The 23,887-nt window shown below is 44.4% G+C and overlaps 4 protein-coding genes across 4 annotated transcripts; 3 read left to right on the forward strand and 1 right to left on the reverse strand.

The window, feature by feature from the left end:
* Positions 1–367: 367 nt before the first annotated feature.
* LOC126557069 (uncharacterized) lies at positions 368–3,221 on the forward strand. Its single transcript, XM_050212717.1, has 3 exons — positions 368–438; positions 515–1,058; positions 1,129–3,221. The coding sequence occupies exons 2-3, from the start codon at positions 563–565 to the stop codon at positions 3,219–3,221; spliced, it is 2,589 nt and encodes an 862-aa protein (XP_050068674.1). The 5' UTR covers positions 368–438; positions 515–562.
* Positions 3,222–4,373: 1,152 nt separating this feature from the next.
* LOC126558553 (ribokinase) lies at positions 4,374–5,599 on the reverse strand. The gene is made up of 4 exons (XM_050214585.1): positions 5,532–5,599; positions 4,891–5,439; positions 4,651–4,804; positions 4,374–4,580 (listed from the first exon to the last, which is right to left on the reverse strand). The coding sequence occupies exons 1-4, from the start codon at positions 5,597–5,599 to the stop codon at positions 4,374–4,376; spliced, it is 978 nt and encodes a 325-aa protein (XP_050070542.1).
* Positions 5,600–7,239: 1,640 nt separating this feature from the next.
* Positions 7,240–7,618, forward strand: LOC126559514 (uncharacterized). Its single transcript, XM_050215683.1, has one exon. It carries the CDS (start codon positions 7,282–7,284, stop codon positions 7,582–7,584), a length of 303 nt encoding a protein of 100 aa, XP_050071640.1. The 5' UTR covers positions 7,240–7,281; the 3' UTR covers positions 7,585–7,618.
* Positions 7,619–8,171: 553 nt separating this feature from the next.
* Positions 8,172–9,024, forward strand: LOC126559235 (protein FAM177A1). Its single transcript, XM_050215364.1, has 2 exons — positions 8,172–8,399; positions 8,699–9,024. The coding sequence occupies exons 1-2, from the start codon at positions 8,208–8,210 to the stop codon at positions 9,017–9,019; spliced, it is 513 nt and encodes a 170-aa protein (XP_050071321.1). The 5' UTR covers positions 8,172–8,207; the 3' UTR covers positions 9,020–9,024.
* The last annotated feature ends 14,863 nt before the right edge of the window (positions 9,025–23,887 follow it).

A 23,887-nucleotide genomic window follows, 5' to 3' on the forward strand; every position in this document is an offset into this window, starting at 1 on the left:
CGTCGGAGTCGGAGAATCAAGTGCCAGCAGTCCCACAAAGCACCGAACCTAGAGGCCGAGTTTCGGCAGACGACCGATTATTTAAAGTACGCTCGGGACAAGAAGTATCAGGTAAATAGTGAAAGCGCGCCATCCAAAGGCTTGTCATTTTCAGAAGTGGAGGAATGTTTTCTCATTAGAGGACCCGTTTTCTCTTTGCCACAGCCTGTTGTAACTCTCGTCGATTGTTTGGCAAGTGAGAAAGGCCCCCAAAGCGCAAAGTACGCCGCCACTTCTAGACGACTTGCTGCTGCGGTTGCTGTTGAGCAGAAAAAATCAATCCGTAGGAACCGGAAAAGCAAGAATCGAACGCCCAGTACACCAGCACAGCAGAGCCTACAGGCCCAGCTATCACGTACGGTCAATTATTTGAAGTACGCTTGGGATAAAAAGTATCAGGTAAATAGTGAATGGTTTTAGGTCGCACAAGTGGTTGGAGTGTTACTATAAGGCTCCAGCTTTCCTTTTTTCACAGCCTGTTGTCACTCTCGTCGATTGTTTTGCAAACGAGAAAAGCCACAAAATGCCACGATTGAAAAAGCGCGTCGAAGAGGCACCCGTTGTGGTCCCGAGGACGAGAGAAATTCCGGAAACGCTAACTGCGGGCAGAGCGCGTCGTACGATAAAGCCCAATCCGAAGTACATGAACGATGAAATGCTCATACCTACGCGAAACACCATCGAGGAGGAAGAGCAGGAGGAGCTCGATATGAGCGGCGATGAGTACATAGTTGATTACGAAGAGAACGATGATCCGGAAGATTCCGGGCTGGTCATTCGGAAGTCCGTAGTCACGTCCACACCGCAGACGACGTATGGACAACCAAGGCGCCGCGGTCGTCCACCGAAGCAAAAAAATTTGGACGCTCCAAGAACGGAGCCGGTTAAAAATCTACGCAAGGAGGTGTTGAAAAAGATGGATTACAAAACGATTAGCATTAGCAAATCGCGGCACATGGGATCACAGTTTCTAGACGGAAGGCGCAAGCTGAATTTGACTGCAGATTCCATCGATGGTGGTACGAAGCGCAGCCAGTTTTGTTTCTTTACTTGGTTTTGATGTTCTTTTTTGTATCGCTCCCCTTGCAGACTCCGCCGATCAAGATGAAATGGACGATATGGAGATGGAAGAACACTCCCTTAGATCCTCACAGAAGGCCCTCAATGCGGCCTCTTTGAAAAAACATTTGATCGGCAATATCGGCGACCGACGTAGCAGCATGGCCAACAGACGATCGGAACATGATGGCACAACGGAGGAGGAAGAATACGACGACGAGGGCGAGTTTGTGAACGACAGCGACGCAAAGCTGAGTGAACCGGAACCAACGGAAAAGGTCAAGCGCCCGGTAGGAAGACCTCGTAAGCATCCGGTCAAGCAGGTGTCCCCGTTCGGTGGCAAAGTGCTACTTCCGGGCATGAAAACATCCACCACCAGCAGCACACCCATTCTGAAGCGCAAAGCGATCCAAATGGATGAAGTACAGCAGGAAGAATCGCAACAGTCGAAAATGTTGCGCCGTTCGTATGGGATGAAAAGTGTGAGTGGTGGCGGCGGCGGTGGTGGTGAAACATCGAGCAAAACAGTCGAAATTGAATCGGACGAAAATAGTGAGGGAAGAGAAAAACAGCTAAAACGATCTGCCTCATTCCAGACCTTGCCCCGCGGTCGTCCACCCAAGAACGCGTCCAACAGTGTCCAGCCCGGCGTCAAATCGGAGCGGAATGTCACGCAAGGGAATCGCTCGTTTCCCGAAGTCAAACCCTCGAAGCCTACAATAACGATCGTCAATGTGAACGATATAATGAAGATGAATTCCAAGAGTGCAGCCGACCTGAGACGAAAGCTGGCTGAAGAGGAGGCCGACTCGGAGGATGTGTCCGAGATCGAAGAGATGCAGACCGACCACCCGCAGGATGATGCGAAAACCAACAACCAGCTGGTGGCGTCCATCCTGGAACGGAAGCGACCCATCGCGCTGGAGCATCTGCAAAGTGTACGGCGGCGGGTGCGCGAATCGGGCGGCGAGATGGTACGCAACCGAGTGGTGGAGTTGAAGCCGAAGCGTGTCGGAAGGGACGGTTCGGACATGCTTACCGAAGAAGATATGGTTGACTTCGAGGATGTTCTGCAGAAGAACATTGTGAGCGCGAACAAGGGCGCCCGCTCGATTACGGTCGGTGCGGTGCGAGGCCGTGGGCGACCACCGTCCCATACGCCACAGGATGAAAACTACAGTGCTGGTTCGCCAACCAGACGTTTCCAGCCGGGCGGCAATCGGGTGAGTGTAGCCGGAAAACCGGTCGGAAATCAGAGACGCTCGTTGCAACCGCCCCGAATATTGAACGCCACGATGAAGTTGGGCGACAATCATCCGCGCTCAAAAATGTCCGGCGGATCGGGTGACAATCATTATTCGATTGACCTTTCCGATCCGGACAACAATGTGAAGCTAGTGTCTTCCTCGAACGAAAATACACCAATCAAACGATCACCTGCGGCCAGTGGTCCGGTCGCACCGACACTAAGCCAAAAGCTGGCCGCCGGTGTTGGAAGCGTGGCAAAAGCGATGCTGGGTGGTGTACGGACACGCTCACCGCTGGAACCGAAAAAGAAACGTGTCACCGTGTACGAAACGTGGAACGTGTTGCAAATCAAATCCATCGATTCGACGCTAAAACCGCCCCATCTGGCCCTGTCCATGATCAGTCTCGGCAATATTGCGGACGAAATTAAGCTACCATCGTCCGCGTGGTCATACCGTACGGTGGTGGAACAGCGCAAGATCCCACCGGCGGACGGTGACGAGGTGTTTATCGGCAAGACAGCGGATATCACCATCCGCGAGGAAGATAGAATAAAGTACGTGCCGAACAAGATCGTGTTCCGGCGTAAGGCTGCATCGCCCGGACGCTTCAATGTGCAGTACGATCGGTCCGTAACGTTTTGTGACGATACGTACAAGCTCAATGTGGACGGGCAATTCTGCAAGCTGGTTGCCGCACCGAGCCGACTAGAAACGGTCGAAGATATCGAAACGCTGCTGATGATTGTCGACTATGTGGATCCGAGGAATGGTTGCCTTGATTTGCCGGCGTCCGCAAGGATGCAGATAGCAAGGGATGCTGCTACGATGGCTAACAAGCGGTCCATTGGTAGCAAGGATCCGGTTATAATTTAAACAAACTGTAGCGCGAGCAACCATTAAAACACACAACGGGAACAATAGAATGGACCGGGACGTGCAAACAACGCAAACAAAAATACCGATCGAAACAGGCCACACAACCGTTGTTGTTACATTTGTTATGTTTTATACAAATGTTTAAGGTAAATATGCAAGATGGGCGAGTAGCATAGTTTAATTTTCTTTTTAAATCACAAGCGCCAGTGTTAATAGCTCTCCATTGAAGAAACAAAACTTTAAATTGTAAGTTTTAACGGATAGAAAGTACTTTTGAAGATAAAAATGACCCGCCAATTATCTGATTGATTGGTTATGTAAATAAATATCTTCCGCTGATCGATTTTAATTACGGGACGAAGTAAAATTTTAAACAATTTTCAAATTGGATCAACTCAACGGAGGAGGAGTTCGCCGAATAATCAACCCCAAGAGGTTTATTTTTTTAATAGACCATCTATAAACCTTGGTCCGATTGTTTGTAATTTTTTTTTTACAAGGACTTGAATACATCTTGACTGTCATCAATGATTCATAAAGAAAATTGTTTCGATTTATCTTTTTTCTCTATCAACCTTGGCGCTTGATGCATGCCAACATGAAAAAAGTACTTCAAAAATTCAAAACTCATTAAATTGATGTTAATAATTGTTTCCCACTTCATTCCTTTCAGATCACTTCACCATCCCGCAATTGTAGTAATGAAATTCAAAATTGTATTCGCTATCTCGTTGATGATCCTGTTTGCCGGCGCGAAAAAAAGTGTTACAAGCTGTGCCTGTTTTAGAAAACTTACTACAAACAAAAAGAAAATGCACATGAAGCAAAAGATTTAGCTGAATGAGCTAGTGGTAGAATATTTAGAGAGAGCGAGAGTGTAATAGTATATAGCAGTACTCAAAGATGCAGACCCTTTTGTACACAGTATATTTGTGTAAAGGTAGAGAGCTGCAGAAAGGGACACGATTTTATCTTTGTGTGTTACCCACAACACGCCTATAATACATGTAAACTGTAAATTGTGGCTCGTCGAGCATCGAACTTATAACACTTTGAACCTTTTTTTTTATTTCCAATTTGTTAGCTGACTATATATAGATTGAAATAAAATAAAATCCAAAAAAACAAAAATAAATCGATCCAGCTTTTTTAAACACATTCCCACTGGTCCCGCAGGGTGGTCAAATCGGCCGGCAGCTCAACATCGCCCACCTGTGGAAAACTGCTCTGCGTGCCGGGCCTTTGCACGGACCAGGCCGCAACACGGTTTGCTGCCGCAATGCAATTGCCCAGCGCAACGTCCGGATGCTTGGCTAAGAAATGTGCCAATGCACCGATAAATGCATCGCCGGCACCCTGAGATGCAATAAAAGGCAGGAAGATTGTACGCTTACGAGAAAAAACCGAGGCGTTCCTCTAGACTTACCGTTGTGTCTACGACCTTTTTCACCTTTAACGGCTTCACGTGGTACACGGTTGCGTCGTGCGGTTCGGCAAAGACGGCTCCCTTCTCACCGAGCGTTACGATAACCGTTTTACATCCCATGTCCCGCAGCTTGTGGACGGCCGCTTTTGCCTGTCTGCAAAGGAATTGCGCAGCGTTTATCGTTAGCGTTGATGTGGCATAGAACAGGGGAAAACCGGAAACCGGCCGGTAAGACATTACTGCACATCGGGAACGCTTGGCATGTCCGTCAGTAGCGCTGCTTCCGTTTCGTTCACGCAGAAGATGGTCGCAAGCGATAGTACCGCGTGGGGCAAATTGGTTTCGGCCGGTGCCGCATTAACGATCGAGATACCCCGGAATGCTTGCAGGGCGGCGATCGTCGCTTCGAGCGGTGTTTCTAGCTGGCAGATTAGAATGCGTGACCGCTCGAATCGGTCCCGGTGGGCCAGCACGTCCGACGGAGCGAGTCGTTTGTTTGCGCCGGTCACAATAACGATCTGATTGTCCCCATTGTCGGCGACATTGATCTGGGCAATACCGGTGCTTTCGCCCGGCAGTACGTCCACCTGTTCCACGTTGACGCCTTCACCTGCTAGGGTGTTGCGATAGGCTGTTCCCCACGGATCGTCACCCAGCTTACCAATCATCGCAGTACGGCTGCCGAGCCGAGCGGCGGCCACACATTGATTCGCACCTTTCCCACCGTTTCCGGTAGCAAATCTGGAACCGTGCAAGGTTTCGCCGACCTTGGGCAACCGTGGAACGTAGCTAGAGGGTGATTGGAACGGAAAAGCAGGAGGACGATCGTTAACACTTTATCCGGTCGCGTGTGATCGATCGGGCCAAAGGCGCCCCCAAACCTTATAAAATCCACTATGCACGATCCGAACACCAGCACATCGTAATATTCACCATCGGGGGAGGACATCGCGTTTTTGCACCTTTACTTCAAACAATGAGAAGAACCTCTATTTTCCGCGATTATCCTCCTTTATATTGCACAGCTGATAAGGAGCGGAACCGCAATAAAACGGCCGTCATCAAACCACCACAAAAACACGAACCAATACACAAACACACACACGCACACACACACTAACACACTGTCGTTCTACGCATTGGCTGGATGTTTCTTCGCACACCCGCCGCATGCTTCGATTCGAATCGCTCGACATCTCCGGAGCAAAACACGTTTTCCTTTTAAAAAACTTCCGGCACAATCCCGATGCTCTGTGGTTCACTCTGACCCACAGCACGCGTACATTATTTAACCGATGCAAACGAGAATTTGAAACCGACCCGAATTTCCACGCGACGGACGACATCATCGGGCATCGTCATTCATCATCACCTTTCGGTCGCCACCACCGTCGTTGTCGTCATGCTTACGCGGTTTAGAGAAGGGTGTAAACAGTTCACATGGTCAAACTGTCTGTGCTTGGATGTTTGGTATGAAATGGTAATTGTTTTTCTTTCTCCGATTGTTTTTCCTTCAGCTTTCCAAGGGAACGCACGTGGAGTAGATTTTTGTTGATCAGTAGCTTAATATGCCGGTTTTCCACAATAGCTGTAATAAAAAAGAAAGGTTATTACAAGTTGGCTGAGTACGAATAATACATCGAATGAGCCATAACGTTTGTTGGAGGCATATTTGCATCTGAAGATATCAGAAGAATTCATTAACCAAGTGAAGTTAAGAACAAGCAATAGGATTAAAAATGTTAAATAAATATGCCCAATTTATTCCAATAGGAAAAGTAATGTTCGAAAATGCATAGGAGCTAATTATTGGAATGGAGTTATTTTAATGTAAGGGCATCTATTCGAAAGGTTTGTGTTCGTACTTCTAATTTAATAAAATGGTTCATAATTTTTCAATCAATACTATGCATTATTGGTAGAACAAAAACTCCTTTCAAAATATAGAATTACCACAGCCTTGGTTGGCTGCACTTTCTTCAATATGGGTTCTCTGTTTGATTTCATTTTTACACATTTGGATTACATTTTTATATAACTTTGTATAGCTTCACGAACTATAAATATTTTATATTTTTTAGTTGTATTGCAGGTGTATTTCACCAAAGTTTGTTGGAAATCTGGAGTACCACGCCAAAAAAATTTAGATTTTTTTCTGTTTTGTTGCATTTTTACTCCTTTGTGGTTTCCTCCTCAAAAACTCAAATTTTCTAATGGTCAATAATTTTTCCATATAAAAATTTCTATTGATTAGCGCATTTGAAGATGACCTGGATTAACTTTGAAAAACGCCCAGATTTGTGGATGTTAATTGATGCACTCGTGTACGGGCCACTTAAGCTAATGCGTTGACCGATATTCGCGGTATCATTGGCTTAAAAATTCAAAATTGTGAAAAAATACTACAATTTAGGAAATGAAATATAATTGTACATTTTAAAGCTTATATTTACCACAATTTTAAGTAAATCCTTCCAATAAAATTTACAGCGAATGTCTGAATCCGTGTCCAGCTACCTACCTTTCTGTGCCAAACTCCTCCACAGACGTCCGGATTGGATAATCAATGTTTTGATTCCTTGTCGCAGCTGTTCATCGTACCGTCGTGGTGAAAAGAAACTCGCTCCCGAGATGATCCGACAAATTCTGCTGAAAAACGACATTCTCGTCAGGTTGGTGGCGGCCAGAGCATACAGCCAGCCTACACCACCGGCCGGACCGAAAGGACCATCGGCACCACCAGCTCCACCGGCGGATGTTCCCGGGCTAAGCTCGCGCTGCGTCGCGAAGAAGGATGGTCCGGTTGGGCCGGGTGCTGAACGGAACGGAACGTACAAGGTGCCGGAATACTTTAGCTACAACCAAACCAGCTACTTTGAGGCGGAGATTGAGATGTCCAAGTTCCGCATCCCGCAGCCATCGGCAAAGAATTGAACGGGATGGTTTTCCGAATGCAGCTGTAGATAGAGATACGGACGCGTACTAATAAAGTGATTAGTTGAAGGAGGTAATTGTGCGAGTTTTTGTGGATGTGTTGTGATCCTATCGAATCTTGAATTAATTCAGAAAGAAAGACAATGCCAATTGGAAAGGCGGTGGAATCAAGAATGGTTTATTATCTGTACCAATTAGCGTTAAGAAGTGCTGCAGACAGCCTCGAATCAATACCTCGGATTATTATAGTTGTTTTGATAGAGTTGCTCTATGTTTTACCTCATCTAATTGCACATAAATTCCACATTTACTTAAATAAATAATTTACACAAACTGCAAAAACAATTTCATTTCAAAAGAAAGCGGTCTATACGAACCTATCTGGCAACACTGAAACGCTCGTCTGTTCGGATTATTCGTGGAAGGACACGGATAAACGGACGACTTATAGTCCGCCTCACTGCCTTATTTTGTTGTGACAACAAACGAACAAAGTGAAAATTGCGTAGCATAAAAACGCATTTTCTGTACGTTGTGCTCGGTTAGGAACGTTGAAAGTGTATAAAAATTGCAACTAAACCGACGCTGCTTGCCGAAGGAAATACTACACGCCGCCATCAAGCATGACGAAGGTGGAAATTCCGCTCAAAAGCAAATCCGACCCATCGGAAACATTCATTCAAAACGAGAAGGACGTTGAGGTGCGGGTACGGGCACCGAAAAAGGTGTTGCATTTTAGCGATGGAACGTTGGAAGAGTTTAGTGACGATGAGGAGGACCAGGTTGATAAACCGGAACCAGCTCCAGTGGATGAGGTAAGCCGATTGAAATGGGGCCAGTTGTGTGCCACTTGGTTCCGTAAAAGGGGCACGGGAAGCGCCTATTTGGGTACTCAGGGATTTTTTCATAGCAACCGTTGTTTATTTATTCAGACCTTGACACCGCTGTCACTGTGGTTGCAAGCTGGCTTGTGATGAATCACACCAGTGGCAAGTGTGAAAAATGCTCGCATGTACTTGTCGATAGAGGCACTTGATACGACTTTTGTGTTCAGTATTCCGATAAGAATTGTTACAAAATTAATCCTATTTAAATTGTCCCCTATTTCATGCAGTCCAAACTGAACTGGAGCGAATGGATGCGATACAAAACGTGCAAATTGGGTAGCACGGTGCTGGCCGGATGTGATTACGTGGGCGAAGGACTAGCATCGTTCCTGGGCATTACGACACCGAAGTACAGCTACGAGATTGAGGAATTCAAACGGATGCAAGCGGAACAGCAGGCCGAAGACCGTGCCATTCAAACGTTCGTGGAACAAAACCGTCCTCAGAACAGTATTTCGGAAGCACCGTCCGCCACAAACACAACGACAAGCCCAACGAGCAAAGACAGCAGCGAAGTTTGCGTGGAAAACGAAATTCAAAAATTTTGAAGCATTTTCTGTATGAATTATCTCAACCCTAGTTGGATTCTGTTGATAAGAAACCGGTATAAGCGAACAGCAAATTCATCGCGTGTATTATAGAACGAAACCATGTAAGTTTAGTAATTTAAATCGTACGAAGCGCACAAATCAAGCTAGGAAAGCAAAGGCACTTACTCTGAGGGCTCAATATTTAGCTATTAAGTTCGTTTTATGATTTAGAGAATTGAATATTGAAACGAGGCGAAAGTTAACGATTGAACTGTATTGTGGAAAAGATCTCTAAGCTGATTTAACGGAAAGGAACGATGATTGCACTAATATGACAATGTAATTACGGTTTCACAAAACTTACTCTGAATGGGGGCGAAATTGAAATTTATAAATATTTATATTGACTAAAATCTTAACGAAATCACTTATAAATATTGAGAGGGTCTTACCATTATTTATGAGGAATATAATATGGCATAATGTATAAACATCACATGTAATGCAGTAGCAAAATAAACAGAAGGATTTGAAAATTTGATAAGATTTAACGGTAACGTACTTAGGAAGTTTTTGTAAATCGCACATGCGCCCTGGATGGTGGTTTGCAATCGCGGTTTGAATTGAATGGTTGAAATTTTTCAACCGGTCGAGTGAACAGTTGGTAAGTAGTCATGATTAAGTTTTATTTTTTATAGCAAAGACATTATATATATAATATTATTTAATACAATTCAGCTTGCGAATTTTAAAGTGATAAAACTAGTGTTTTAATCAATAAATATCAAATATCGTACATTTTCAGCAACCACGTGCTCGAAGCATCTAAAAATAATTATTACTAACAAACAAAAAACACTTTTATAAAAAAGTTTTTACAATAATTGTCTAAACACGGCATCGACTGTATATTCGCTTCTGTAGAGTTCATTTCAATTAGGCAACAAATAGGAAGCTTAGCCACGCCTACTTCGCGCACTATACACAACCCCAAATGACGCCCATTTTTCTTTGTTCCTTGGACGATTTTCGAAGAAATGAACAACTATTTGAACTTGTAGTTCGAAGCACCATTTTCGAAATAACAGAAGATTCAAATTCGCTATCGTTAGGTCAATTTAAAACATTTCGCTTGAACACGTGGTAAGATGAAAGAGTTATTTTGATATTTTGTAAAGATTTATACTAGTTGAAATACAACGAAGGTATTCTTTGTCAAAAGTAGTAGTATTGTGGTTGGATAGAAGGACGATCGACGATCACAAAATGTAAAGGGTTACTAATTATACCCTTTTTATTACTCCTTTGTTAAGGAACATTTTGTGAAGTGTCACAATGCCTAAACAAATTCACTAAGAGAAAAAAAACTTTTGAACCTTCGTTTACTTATTCTTTAGTCTCTTTTTCTAAAGGATTCTTCCAAAGAACAATGCTGGCTCATTTATGAATTAGCAACTCATAATTCGGGCCCATTCATGTTCTTCAAAATTCATGTTCGTTCCATCCAGAGTCATGAATCACATCATGGTCATGAATCGATGTGTATTCCTGTCCGTTCCTCATTTCCAAATCTAATTCTTTTGTTCTCGATCGTGTGCCAGCATCGAAGTACGATCGAACCGAGACTGTTGCTACCAGTGCTGATTGAGCCGCACTTTTGTAGCGTACATTACCAATTTAAATTTTACCCAAACTCACCCCTTTCGCTAGGTCGCAGCATTCGCATACGCATCCTTAACTCATCATTTACCTGCCCTGTGGAATCCCTCGAATCCCTCGGATAACAAAGTGTAGCAACACCGTTCGCGGGTCCCGGAAAGGGTATCAAATTTAAAACTGCTTTACCAAGGCTATGCGTTGTCATTCACAGATGCCGTAGCAAATGCAATTGCGTCACACACGCGGCCAGAATGATGGACGGGCCGCCTTTCCCATATACGAGCTGCTCTAATTAAAAAAGATTGGCAGAATCGGGTCGCCAGACGGTTTGGGACCACGGCAAATGGCACGGTTGTGTCCTCCAAACGGTCCCTACCGCTGAGCAGGTAGTCACATCCGTAACCGTTAGATCCTGGACGCCGTTAGCCATGCACACGGGACTTGGTTGACAATTTGCATATGCGTTCCGGCGGGAGGTTTCCCGTCAATTTTTGTGTGAGTGTGTTTGCACGAGTACGTGACCTGTTTGTGCGTCAGCCGTTGAAGGTTATGATTGAAAGCTTCGGCGAAGGGAGACAAGCAAAACAAAAACTCAACCACCCCAGCGGGGAGATCGTGACGGGAGCGAAACTATTTGCCAGCTGCGGGATACCACATCACGACAGCACCGCATGAAAAACGCTTAACTAAAGAGTGTTGAAGGAAAAAAGAGGTAACAACAAGTAAGTAAATGTAACCTTTAAAATTATAACTGAGGCGTTAAAATGAATATTATATAGCAATCTGGATGACTTTTAGCAAAACAGAGGTAGTTTATCACGTTGAGTTGATTATTTAGTTGTCTTCTGCAAGAAAATCTGACATATACACTTGACTAATGTACGGGTTTAAATATTATTCTTTATATATCAGCCAGGATTTTTTTTTTATTTGTAGATTTTCTTATAGTAAACCATGTGTTCTATTATTTTGAAGATTTTTTATTCCTTGTCAAAAGCAACTTCGTACAAAGGTAATTAAGGCGCTTTGACGTGCGGATTGCGTACTGCATGATGGATAAAATATTAAAACGCCTAAAAGTAGGCAATTATTGTAGTTGATTCATATTGCATAGTATTTGTATTTGTATCTTAGAATATATACTAAGATAATAAAAATTTACAAAGAGTTACCATTACTGTATAAAGACATACTAATGGGAACCTTTTGCTATAATTGTCCTATTTGAGTTGGGACGAACTGTACACCCTCCAAGTGTTTGCTTTGCCATGGATTTGTGGTCAAAGACAAAACAGCTTGATATGCTCACCGAGACAAGCGAAATTGTTCACTGTAGAAAACCACAAATCAGTTGCAGAATGCGTCCTGCTCAAGCTATGCGCCTGGTGCCGAGTTTATAGCGAAGTGATCCTGTTGAAATTATTCGCTGCCAGCTGCAAGTGGTTGAGGTTTCAAAAAACAAAGACTTCTCCAGGCTACGGATGAAGTCACCGAATTCAAATCAAGCAGCCACTGCTTTCGATCGTTTTCGATCGAAGCACATGTGTTTTGACACCGTACCCAGATTCCGGAAATCCGCTCCGCGCGTGTGTGCGTGTGTTGTGGATCCAATTTTCCAAGAGATTTCGGGGCTACGGATGCACTGGAATTTCAATCAATCCTTGGCAACGTTCGCCTTATTGTTCCGGCACTAGGCTGCTTCAAGCTATCGGAACGCAATCACGTTTCCTGCAAGCGCCTTGCTTTCGAGCGCCTTAACGTGTTTTGGGATGGGAGGTTAGGATGTGTATGTGTGTGTGTGTTTTCGTTTCATGTTATTTACGTAACAGCAGTACGTCAGTTCTTATCAGTAGTGATTGAATTTCGGTCCAATAAACCTTGAGCCGAAGACAACAACCATTAATCAAGCGAAGACACGTTCCACAGTCATATCGGCTCGATTAAAAGATGTCCACAAACATAAGACAGCTATTAGCGGGTACCGTTCACGAATCCATAAATCAATTTTTAGTAATTCTTTCCGAAACCGGACACATAAACATAAAAACCGTGTACGCCCCATAAACGGGTTGAATAATGGCGAACGTGTGCGGTCAGCTTTTGGTGTTCCCTACTACCTTTCTGGTTGACCAATTCGTTCTTTATTTGAAAGGGACCGGGAACGTAATTTGCATATCTATTCGCTGGCCGTCCAATCGAGAAGGTGCTCCTGCCGAAGAAGGGGTCACTCCCCGTACATTAAACGGCAACGAGGCGCGAGCCATCTTTTTGTCGCTGTGTGAGTGACTACGAAGGGTGCTCCTTGGAAAAGGGTATGGCCTTTACGTTGACCACGACGCTACCTGAACGAAGGGCAAACCCTCCGGACAATGGAATGGCAGCTGCTTCGAACCGAATAAGAAGCATTAATGCAACGAGTAGTACTCGCCCGAGAGCGCGAGTCCTTTATTTCGCCATTTGTGATAAAATATTTTGAATAAATTAATTCACCCAAAGGCCAGCGAAGGGAACGGTGGTGACCTCGGTGCTGTCCCTACTCGCCGAGAGGTCAGACCCTCTGTTCAGTTAGTTTGACAACGTTGAGGTAGCTCCGATTTCGATTAGAACGTTGCTCGAGCGGGAACATACATGGAGGACGAGAGTAAACAGACGAATTCGTGATTAAATTTCACGGTACGCAAAGGGGACAAGCGCGATGACATGTTCTGCTCTGGAGGTGCTTGACACTGGACACGTTTCCTTTGCACGTAAAACGGATTAGCAGATGGACGAAGACGTTACTCGTCCGAGCGCGGTAAATCTTATTCTTGACCAGCTACCCTGTGTGTGAAAAAAAAGGTTAGGAGGTTCAAGAAGGTCACGACGTCTTGCACGTTAACACGTGGTATAGCTGAACGATGGATGACCAGAACAAGCGTTTCGGATTGGTTTGATTGCTTAATATTTGGTAGAGGATTGAGAATGTTGGGCATTTTCATAAAAAAGCTTACTAATTGCATTGTGTATCTTCTAAGTCTTCTAAGTCTAAGTAAGTTTTCTATTATTCCTGATGATAAAAGCACAAAAATTGCTCATTAAGTCTTCGCTCGCTAATCTGAAGACCTTCGAGTGTGACAATCACACTTAAGTCGATTGGACAAATTCAGGTGATTTTGTGCAATTCAAATCACATGTTGCAGCTCCAGAGTTCCACAGAATCAGCCTGGAAAATTGACATCGGCTTCTAGTCTTCTTCTACTGATCCAATATATTTCCTAATGATCATTGTAAGCTGCATGTTGATGTGTTTTTAACTAAAGACCTTTGCAAGGAAAGAAATGAGAACATTCAGACGTATTCGGCAATTAAAATCCTACACAAACATCGTAATTGGAAGACTCGACACAATGAGTGCTGCACTCCCAAAGAGTCTCCCATTTCCAATAGAAATCTTTCCGATGAGTTTTGTTTTGTTTTTTTTTGCGTTGTGTAAGAAAGCATGAAGGAGTCAGATTTTTCACCGGCACCGATCATGTGAAATGAAAATGGCACCGATCATGTGAAATGAACAGCGCATACTGACTCTCCAACAGTCTAAACTCACTATGTACGTTTGATTGATTCGTAGGACTTAAAACGTGCAGAAAAGAAATGAAATCAGAGTATCGTCCCCAAGCACCTCAAGAGCCTGAAAACTTCAAGACGAAAAATAAAAAAAAAACTGGTTAGATTTCCCCCATTCCCATGTCTGGTCACGTGTCAGTAGTTCAAATGGCGTAGGCACAGTGGCAATGACGGTTACTCCGTTAACAAGTTTTTCACGTAATCATTACGGTGCTCTCTCGCCCCTTGAAGTGAGTCCCAAGAATGGTTGTCTTTTTTCTCTGCTAAAAAGATGGATGACTTTGTCGAACATATGTGTGGAATACGGTGGTCCCGTAGGTGGATGGGAATGAATTACGGCTCACCATGGCAGGTAACCTTTTTTTTTTACCGCCCACGAGGTTGTTTCGTGACGAGCTCTTGTTCGCGAAAATCGGCTAAAATGACGCACGGAGCTTGACTGAGGACGAAAGGACTCACCTTTCGTGTTTGCTCAAAGGACTCCCCATCGAGACGATAATTAAAGTCAATAAAACACACACATCTAGGAGCCCATGCGCCATAAACGGTCAATAAATCATCTTGCTGGGTCGAGAAAACCCTCCGACCAGTGGTCAACACCGTTGTCCAATTTACATACCGATTATGACCCGTCCCTGGAGGGTCAATCTAAGACAGTGGGCTAGAAATGGGAAGGTTTCTTAACCGGTACTCTTGATTGGACATTTGAAAATTCTACCGAAAAACTACTCGCTTGGAACACGGATAGAAACAAGATTCAGCTCAACAACTGACCATTTGTACCGGTTGTTCTCACGACAGAGGTCTCCGAGGGGCACTGTCCACTCACTGGTCAATTATAGTCCGACTGTGCGAAACCCGTTTTGTCCGGTTGATTGCTTGGGAAAAGGGGTCAACGCAATGTGTGAATAGGGTTCGAACGTCGCGCCGAAGGTCCAGCAAGCATTTTCTTGACCCGTCGTGAAGGAAATCTTAAAATCTTTGATGCATTTGTGGCTTAGAAATTATCCATCCAAAACGAAAGGGGAACCAACGACCTGGAGAAATTGTCTGGTAAGGATGCTCAGGACAGTGAGAATTAGAGGACGATTTCTTGACCCTGTTAACCCTGTTAAGGAAGGAATTCAGCTTTTCCAGACCCTGGATAGGTTAAAGTTCAAGCAGTCTCGCTTTCAGTGCGCCAAGATCGAATTTTGACAAGCAGCGCGTACAGTACATAACGTCTTCATTAAAGGGGAAAGCAGCAAAAAAAAAAGCCTTCCTCAAGACATTCTTTACCCAAGTGGCACATAATTCCGTCACAGCGACACGGAAGAAAGGAAAGCACAAAAAAGTCCCATTTTTTCCACCCCGAATCCTTCAGCATAATGAAATTCGCTTAACCTTGGCGTGGCGCGTTTTCACTTCCGAGTTCAGCGTACTACAGCGTCGTTTTTTTTTGTGCTTTTCGTTGCATTTATCGCTTCCTTTACGTCAGTTACACTGCACCCGTCCGTATTAGTTTCGTTTTTTTTTTCCTGCACTCTCGGTCTCCCGTCTTCTTGTGCTTCTTGTGATGCTGTTGCAGTTTTTTTTTCTTCTTTCCAACACCCACCCACGGCGGCTTTCACTTTTCATGACCCAGATTTTTATGCATCATTTTATGCTGCTGTTGCTCCATTTTGGAGCTCCGCTTCACCCCCGGGGGATGGGAGAAGATCGCGCGTGCCGTTCACTGTGCCGTCTGTGTCGCGACACTGACTGAGTGCTGTCGTCTTTCCCCGATTCCCCGTGCCAAGGATTGGGCCTGGGGATGCAAGTGTTACTAGTTGAGTGTTTGTGTGTTTTTTTCACTTTTCCCTAGTGTTACGGATTCCTACACTTCGTGGTAGATAAAAAAAGTGGCTAATGTTCACTAGCAGATGGAACTGGGAACGCAGTTACCCTCGAACGGGTATTTAAGCTGAATAGTTGAAGGAAACAGCCGACCACCATTACGAGCAGCTTGAGCACGGCTAAAGTGCTCGACTTTTCGCCGATTGTGTCCTAATCGAACCGGTTCAAGTTGAGCGCGCGCAGATCGGACGGAACAGATAAGACAGACAGGGGACGGGATGGAGGTTTACACGCAACTGTTTGTCTGCTCAAATCATGCGTAGTACCGACCGACCGTGGGATAGGAAGCGCCAACGAGTCCCGAAACCGAACCGTCAACGAGCGAAGAGGTTGACATTTCAATTTGCGGGTGCAGTGAAGTGGAACTTCAAGGTGACACCTTTTTTTATCGTTGAATCTGGACGAAGGGAAGAATCCGGGGCCGTTTCATTGATCTTTTTGTGACAATTCACTTGTAGAACGTGGTTGCAATCAAGGAGAGGTCCGAAAGTATTTAAAAAAAATATTTTTGTCATGAGGATTGCATACTTTTGGGCTAAATTCTTTAACATTTATTTCTTGTATTCCGGTTTTTAGAGAGGGTTTTTTTTTCGGAGAGTGTTTCGCCATTCAAAACACAATATGCTTGCTGTATCATTAATATCCCGGTAAGATTATAAATCGTGTGCAAAAATCGTCTCCCATTCGATGGCGCCCACTACAAAATAACGTCCTACACAGAAACTGGTGCGGTTTTTCCAACCCAAAAATCCTACTGGTAATGCTACGATAATTTTGCTAAATCCTCACTTCCTCCAGCAAAACCGCTAACAAAACAGGCAAAAAAGTACGATTAATTCCACCGCAACGTTGCGCCAGCGGGATCGCACGCACTTGCAGTACACTTTCCGTCCGTGTTGCTTACGGGCGAACATAAATTAGCTTTATCCTTTGGTCCTTTGCATGCTAATAACAGCCGTACGGCGCACCGATGACGCAGCGATCGTGTGCGGACGTACAGAAAGTGCGTAAATTAATCTCCACCACCACCCTCCACCCGTCCCCCAAGCGAGCGAGTTTTGTCACAGAAAAAGTGCCTGTCCTGTGCCTGAACCCTTTCCGTACGTCAGGAGAGACTTTTGCTAACGCCTAACAAATGTGTGCCAACTCGCGGATGCCGATGCGCTGCTCCTGACTGCGACATGTGATTAATTAGCACACTTTTCCCTTGACTCTCGGAAAAACCTTTCGCGGCTGTCAAATGTGCCAGAGTGGCGTAATCGAACTCGGACGGTGGCACCCGGGCACACAGGCAGGCAAGTAATGTAGCAAGCGTCCGCGGGCGTGTGGGTAAATCATTTGTCTTAAAAATTCCCACATCACCCATTAAAATCGGCGATACTCTCCGAAGGCTCTTAAGCACGGCGAACCGGGGGGGGGGGGGGGATCGAGCACCGTTGGACCGTTGCGATTCGTTGAAAAATGGAATGGAACCATAATTAAGAACGTTAATTAAAAATATATTATTCGCCATTGGGTTTTTCCAAAGGCGGCCCATTACGAGGCCGGGGATATTCGATGGCAGAAACTTCGAAAGGACCGTTGGGAATCGAAGAGGAGGACCAAAGTTCAAACTGTAGCGCCACCACATGCCGAGGAATGGGTGGAAAATTGCTTCCCACATACATGCACACACACACACAATCATGCCGTGTATGGATGTGGGTGATATGTGTGGCAAAAAAGAGGGTAAATCGGTGTCCTGGAGACACGGTGGTCTAGATCGGTGATTGAACCGAACCGGGGCAATGTCTTGACGGAGGATGTTCGACTTGATGTGATTCGGGCCAGCGTGTGTGTAAAGCAATTTGAAAGAATAAATTACTGAGCTTCTAATAATATTGCTTACACATTTGGATTTAATACAAAGTAAACTTAAGGAAATGTCAAGCCATTCGATAGAAGTTCGAAAGTCTCACAAATGTCTGCTTCTAACAAGACAAGACCGGTTATCAAATCTCATCTGGACCAATCTTTCGTACGGGAAAGAATGTTTTTATGCAGCTACAAGTTCAAGAAAGACACAGAATAACCCAACAAACATATTTTTGTCCAACGTTATATTGTTTGCAGCAAATCTTACACTATTTGTCGCATTTTTATCTTTCAATTTGAGTTTTACTGCTTCTGAATAAGTATTACATCGCATCACTGCGTATTATTCTCTTCTTTCTTTCGCTTTTTTCTCTTTCGTTCTTCTATTTTACACAAGCAATTTAATTGCTAAACTCAAGCTTTTAAAAATTATATTCATTCTTTATTTCTCTTGATTCTCTTCACACTTGTTTCTCTTTTCAGTTATTTTATTTATTATTTACTAAGAACTAACTATTTTACTAAAGTTTTAAATGACTTGTTTTTGTATTAGTAGACTTATTACTAATGAGTAGACGAGGGAATTAACTTTAGAAAGCTAGAAATAATAGGACAGGACTGTCCGAGATTGAACACCGAATGAAGAAGAGGACCTCTACTTCAACTTGGCTTAAAAATCCAGTCCTGAAACTTTTTACTCAAGAATAGGGCTTCTTATTCTTGGTGTAACAACCTCTAAGGTCATGCAGGCCATCGAAATGGCTTTCTTAGACTGCCGATACCACGTAGTTGGTTAGTCAGACCTCACTACGGAGGGACGGACCGGATGGGATTTGAACTCCGGTCCTGCCGTTTGAAGACCGGCGCCGCTGTCACCTACACCACCGGGCCGTCTCCAGAACAGGGCTTATTTTACTTAATAATTCGGCTTCAAAGGATATGAGATCACATTGTTGCTAACATTTGTCCATCTACATTACCCTAAATCTTCACAGGAAATTCTGTTATAGTTTTTTAAAGTTTTTTTATCCATATCTTACTTAGTAATGTTGAATTTGATCTAATTTTGAAAACGATTTCCAGCTGTACAATCTATTAATGTTGCATATTTTTCTTCATTATTTATTTAATTTAGTATGACGGCTCTACGCCGTATTGTCATATTGTTCTTCATATGGTTTGATTTTTTTTGTATGGATATTTATTTTACAACAACGACATTCGGACTCCTTACTACAGATTAATAGTAGTTCGTAAGTACTTTGTTTACATTTTCTTATTCCTACTTTTATTACTCTTATTAGATCATAATGTAACTAAAACACAAATGGGATATATTAATATCTATTCCAATAAATAGGTTGTAACATGAAATTGTATCGAAAAAGGACTCTAAATAATCAAACCCGCTTAACTCGCTTCCACTTTCTCTACCAAAAATTCAGCGATTCGCTCGACAAATGTATTCAAACACTCATTACATCCTCTTACGGGTGATAAGAACAAAAAGCACTCCAACTGCAGCTTGGGGCAATAAATTACGCGCCCGCTAAAGCAAGGGCACCCATGTATGTACAGTCCATAAAAGTCGCAGCAAACAAAAGACCACAGAACCAGCGAGGTACGTGTGAGTTAATTTAAAGAAACTTCACTCCTGTGTCCCCCTCCCCCTCCCCCCCTCCTCTCCCGGACCGGGGACTTGGGTGCTGTTGGCCCATTGTAGGATTATATCCTTTTTGCCTCATCACACTCTCGCACAGGGGCGACACATAAATCGTGGACTCGTGGACGGCCTCCCGAAAAACGTTCGTCATTGGTTTTCGGGTTCTGTTCCGGGATCCACACAATTCGAGAGTTTCGTCCCCTATCGAGGGTGTGCGTGTATGTGGGTTTTCGTTCTCATGTGACCGGTCCTGCGGTGTGGTCCTGTCCTGATCGAAGAATTTATCGTATGCCCACGTATGTATGTACACGCGTACCGTCGTATGTACATCGGTCGCATTGGAGCTTAAACACATAAAGTACAATTAATCGCGAGGGTGCTGCGACCAGAGTGCGAACCAACGGACTATGGGATAAAATCGAAGGTTTGCTCTCCAGCGCTTGTGTCCTTCGTTTCGCCCGTTTCCACCGACCTGGGCTGGATGGACAGAGCGTATGTAGTGTGTCCTCCTACTCGCACGTACGAAAATGGCATTAACCCTAACGGACGGGGAACAAATGCTCTGTCCAAATGCTTGCTTCAGCGATAGCCAAACACGCCAACAAGGGTGCCCTTTATCGCAGTGTGCCCTGTCCTAGCAGCAGCGGTGCTTCGTTGCCATGGAGCTCACATCCTGCGAATGGGATTCTGAACGACAATGAAGCGCGAGGACATGGAGCAAGCATTAAGAAATATGTCCTCTCGAAAGAGATCGAGCTTGTATGCTTGGGCGTGCGTGTGGAAAAGGAACAGAGCATTAAAACATCGGAAAACTCTTGCCTGTGATGTGTGAGTGTGAGCGTAATAGCGCACGTGCTTTATCTTCCATCTCGCCCCATTCCAAATGTTCATGGCGCTTTTCTGCTGTGGATGCTGCTGCTAGTGCTCTGTGTGTTTACCATGGTAACGTCGAATATAATGTATGCTCATATCGGCACCCCCGAAACCGATCGTCGTCGTCGTCGTCGTTCACGGACGGGCATATCCTTTCGCATCGTTTCGCGTTTTGGTTCGATGGTTCGCGGGGTCGTTTTTCTCGCTTGCTGTACGAGCGCCAGGGCATTTGCAATTCCTCGATGGAAAAAACCTTTACCTTTCTCGCTTCTGCACATGCACACAGTCCAGCCGCGCAGTACGCTTTCTCCTTAACCGCGGACTGAGAACTCCTTCGCCGTCGGTCATGGCGTTCATTCTATTTGTGCCGACGCAAGCACACTGTGTACGGCGTCCACCGTTTCGTCCGGTGGGCAGAAAAGGGTGATTGAAAAGTTCTCATAGTAATGAGAATTTTAAAACTTTTGTTTGAAATAAACCTTTTGACACTTCTTGATGACTCAGAAAAAAATTTTAATCTGAAGAGGCTTTGAAAAAGATCATTCTACAGATTTTCATATGATCTTTTACAGAGATCTTGCAGAATTATTAACAACTTAAAAAACATACAACATAGAAACATGAACGTCAGGTGAACCAGACTAAGGGTGTAAACATTATTTCATGAGGTAATCCTATGCAGCTCACGGAACAATTTCATCAGGAAGCAGTAAAAAACGTCCCGTGTTGATATTGCTAGCTAAAAAAGTCTTGTACTTGTTCCAAAAAATCCTTAAAAAATATTATCTTTTTCTATTGAATTCCATACTTATTCACGCTCCTTATCAATCCGCCAATAACGCACGACGTGAAGGATGTGAAGCATTGGTTTTGTGAGCGAGGATCCCCGGTAAAACCTGGATCGGGGAAAGGCAGGGGCCCGGATAGGTTGGACGAAGGATTACTGGAGTTAAAGACCATGGGGGTGGCCCCCATTATGTGCACGCTTCTTTTCGGGGCGCTGGCAAATACATATACGCTGCTGTTATGTGGACGCCGATGCGATGCGAAACGACGGCGACGTTTCTACGGACGGTGATGGCAGTTGCCATGGCGACCGGAATAATCGGACCGGGTCGCATCGCCATGGGGGCCGAACCGAGCAAAACAAGATGGCCGTGCACGGTCGGTGTCACGTGATGAGTCGGGGGCGGTGGTACCGGACCGGGGGTTTTTGGAGGCGGCCAGGTTTTGCTAGGTCCCGTATCGGACGTTCGGGGCTTTTCGGGTTTCGGTCATATGAAGAATGGGTTGTCCTTTGCGATTGAGTGGAAGCGCTTGTGTGGGTGTATGTGTGTATGTGGGAATGGCACTGTCTGTGTGTGTGTGTGTGCCTGTTTTGTGTGCTGACACTGTTTTATGTGCCTGATGTGTGTTCGATGGTGTGGAACGGTAAACGGAGCGCACTCGGGACGACGCGCGTTGGAATGTTTAATATGTGCGATGTGTTTTCTCGCGCGTATGAGATGAGTGAGTGAGTGGGTATGTGGGTGGTACATAAAAAAGAGAGAGGAAGGGTGTGAGGGAAGGTGTGTGAATGCGATGTCCTTTGGCTATTGCTATGGCCACCTCTGGGTATGGGTATGGGAAAGGAAGATCGGTACGGAGTTCCAGTTTGATGCTCCGGCGTAATAATGATGACGAAAATGATTGTACTTGACATTCCGTCTCGCTGTGCTGTGGTACGTTCTGCTGTTGTTAAATTCAACCATAACGAACGGAAATAACCATACCATGACGACGATGCCGACGCCAGCAACGACGATTTGCATGGCACTCCGGTTACGCTTGGCCAGTCGCTTAGGAAACGGACTTTACTTATTTTCTACAGCATTTTCTCTCTCTACATGTCAACCGAACGGTTCCGGACGAAACTAATGGAGCAGCAAAACATAAACTATACCGGAAACGATCGTCACACGCCAGTACGGCACGGCTTCCTGTACGTACGTGACAGAATGCAGGTGCTTTTAGCGAGATGTTGCATGGGTCCAATCCTCCGGTACACAGACACACACTGGCTGGGATTATTTTCCACTTGAGCTCTCTCTCTCTCTCTCTTATCAATATATTTCCATGCCTGCATTGTAAGGCGAAAGGATTTTTCTAACGAGTCGCCGTACCACGAAACCAATTAGTGATGCAATGAAAAGGGGCGCATCCAAAACTGAACAATGTCATCCCCACAACGGTGACATTGTTGCGTGGTGGGTTTAGTTTGCATAAATCCTCTTAGAATGAGTTTGCGAAAAAAAAGTGAATAGAAAGGCAGACACTGTACGCCAAAAATGTATTGTGACAAATAATTGGCTTTTGGAGGTAATGATGATGCATCATCGCATATAGTGTGGCAAAAGAGCCATGTAATAATGTGAGCAATGAGCATGAGCATGTACTAAAGCCAATGAAGACCTCAATGGGACAATAATCATCATTATGATGAGATAAATTATGTTCTGAAATTTGAACTCTAAATGAATGTAACTTAACGATTCCCGGTAACAATCAATTAGAAATGCAAATACTTAAGTTGCAGTAGCATTTAAAGAAGCATCGTGGTTTGACAGAACTGTCAAAACCGTTCTGTCAACTGTCAAAAAATCGTTCTACAAAATTGAAATTCAACCTTGTTTGCGCCTTACGGTTAGGCTATCCGCACGCGTACTCTCGATTAGGAGAAAGTTCGGGTGAATTCACCAAGTCATCTATTACGATTAGGAACTAGGATTAGGAAATATGAATAAATGAAACACTCACCTTACAGGGATTAAATGCTTCCAAACACAACACATTGAGAAAAGCAGCTAGATTCTTCCGCGTATCAAAAATATTCTTTCAATCTATGTTGAGGTTGAAATTAATAATTTATTATCTTAATTTGTACTGCATAATATTGTCATATTGCCCTCTGTGATACAGTTATACGTCGGATATCTTCTGGAAAGGATCTAGGTGTGTGCCTAGATCCTCAGCCTCATCCCCTGCTCAAAGAAATGTCGAAGAAGGTAGCAGGTTTCAACCTACTTGCAAATATTCTTCATCGTGTTTGATGCACACTGCGCCGCTGTCTTGATGACCCGGTTGATGTGTCCGGCGTGGATCATCATGATGCATCACTCCGGCAGGTTCCACTTATTAAGTTTACTCGACATTTTTTCACTGTTTCCAAACACTTGTGGCTTTCGAATGACGTATCTTTTGTTTTGATACGATAACTCAATCACGAACTATTAACGAAATGGCCAAGTGTCAAATTTCTCGTTCACACCGTGTAAATAGTTTTCCCTAACGACTTCCGGAAGCAATCAATTAGAAATGAA

This window comes from Anopheles maculipalpis, chromosome 2RL, assembly GCF_943734695.1.
Source record: "Anopheles maculipalpis chromosome 2RL, idAnoMacuDA_375_x, whole genome shotgun sequence".
Classification (NCBI taxonomy): domain Eukaryota; kingdom Metazoa; phylum Arthropoda; class Insecta; order Diptera; family Culicidae; genus Anopheles; species Anopheles maculipalpis.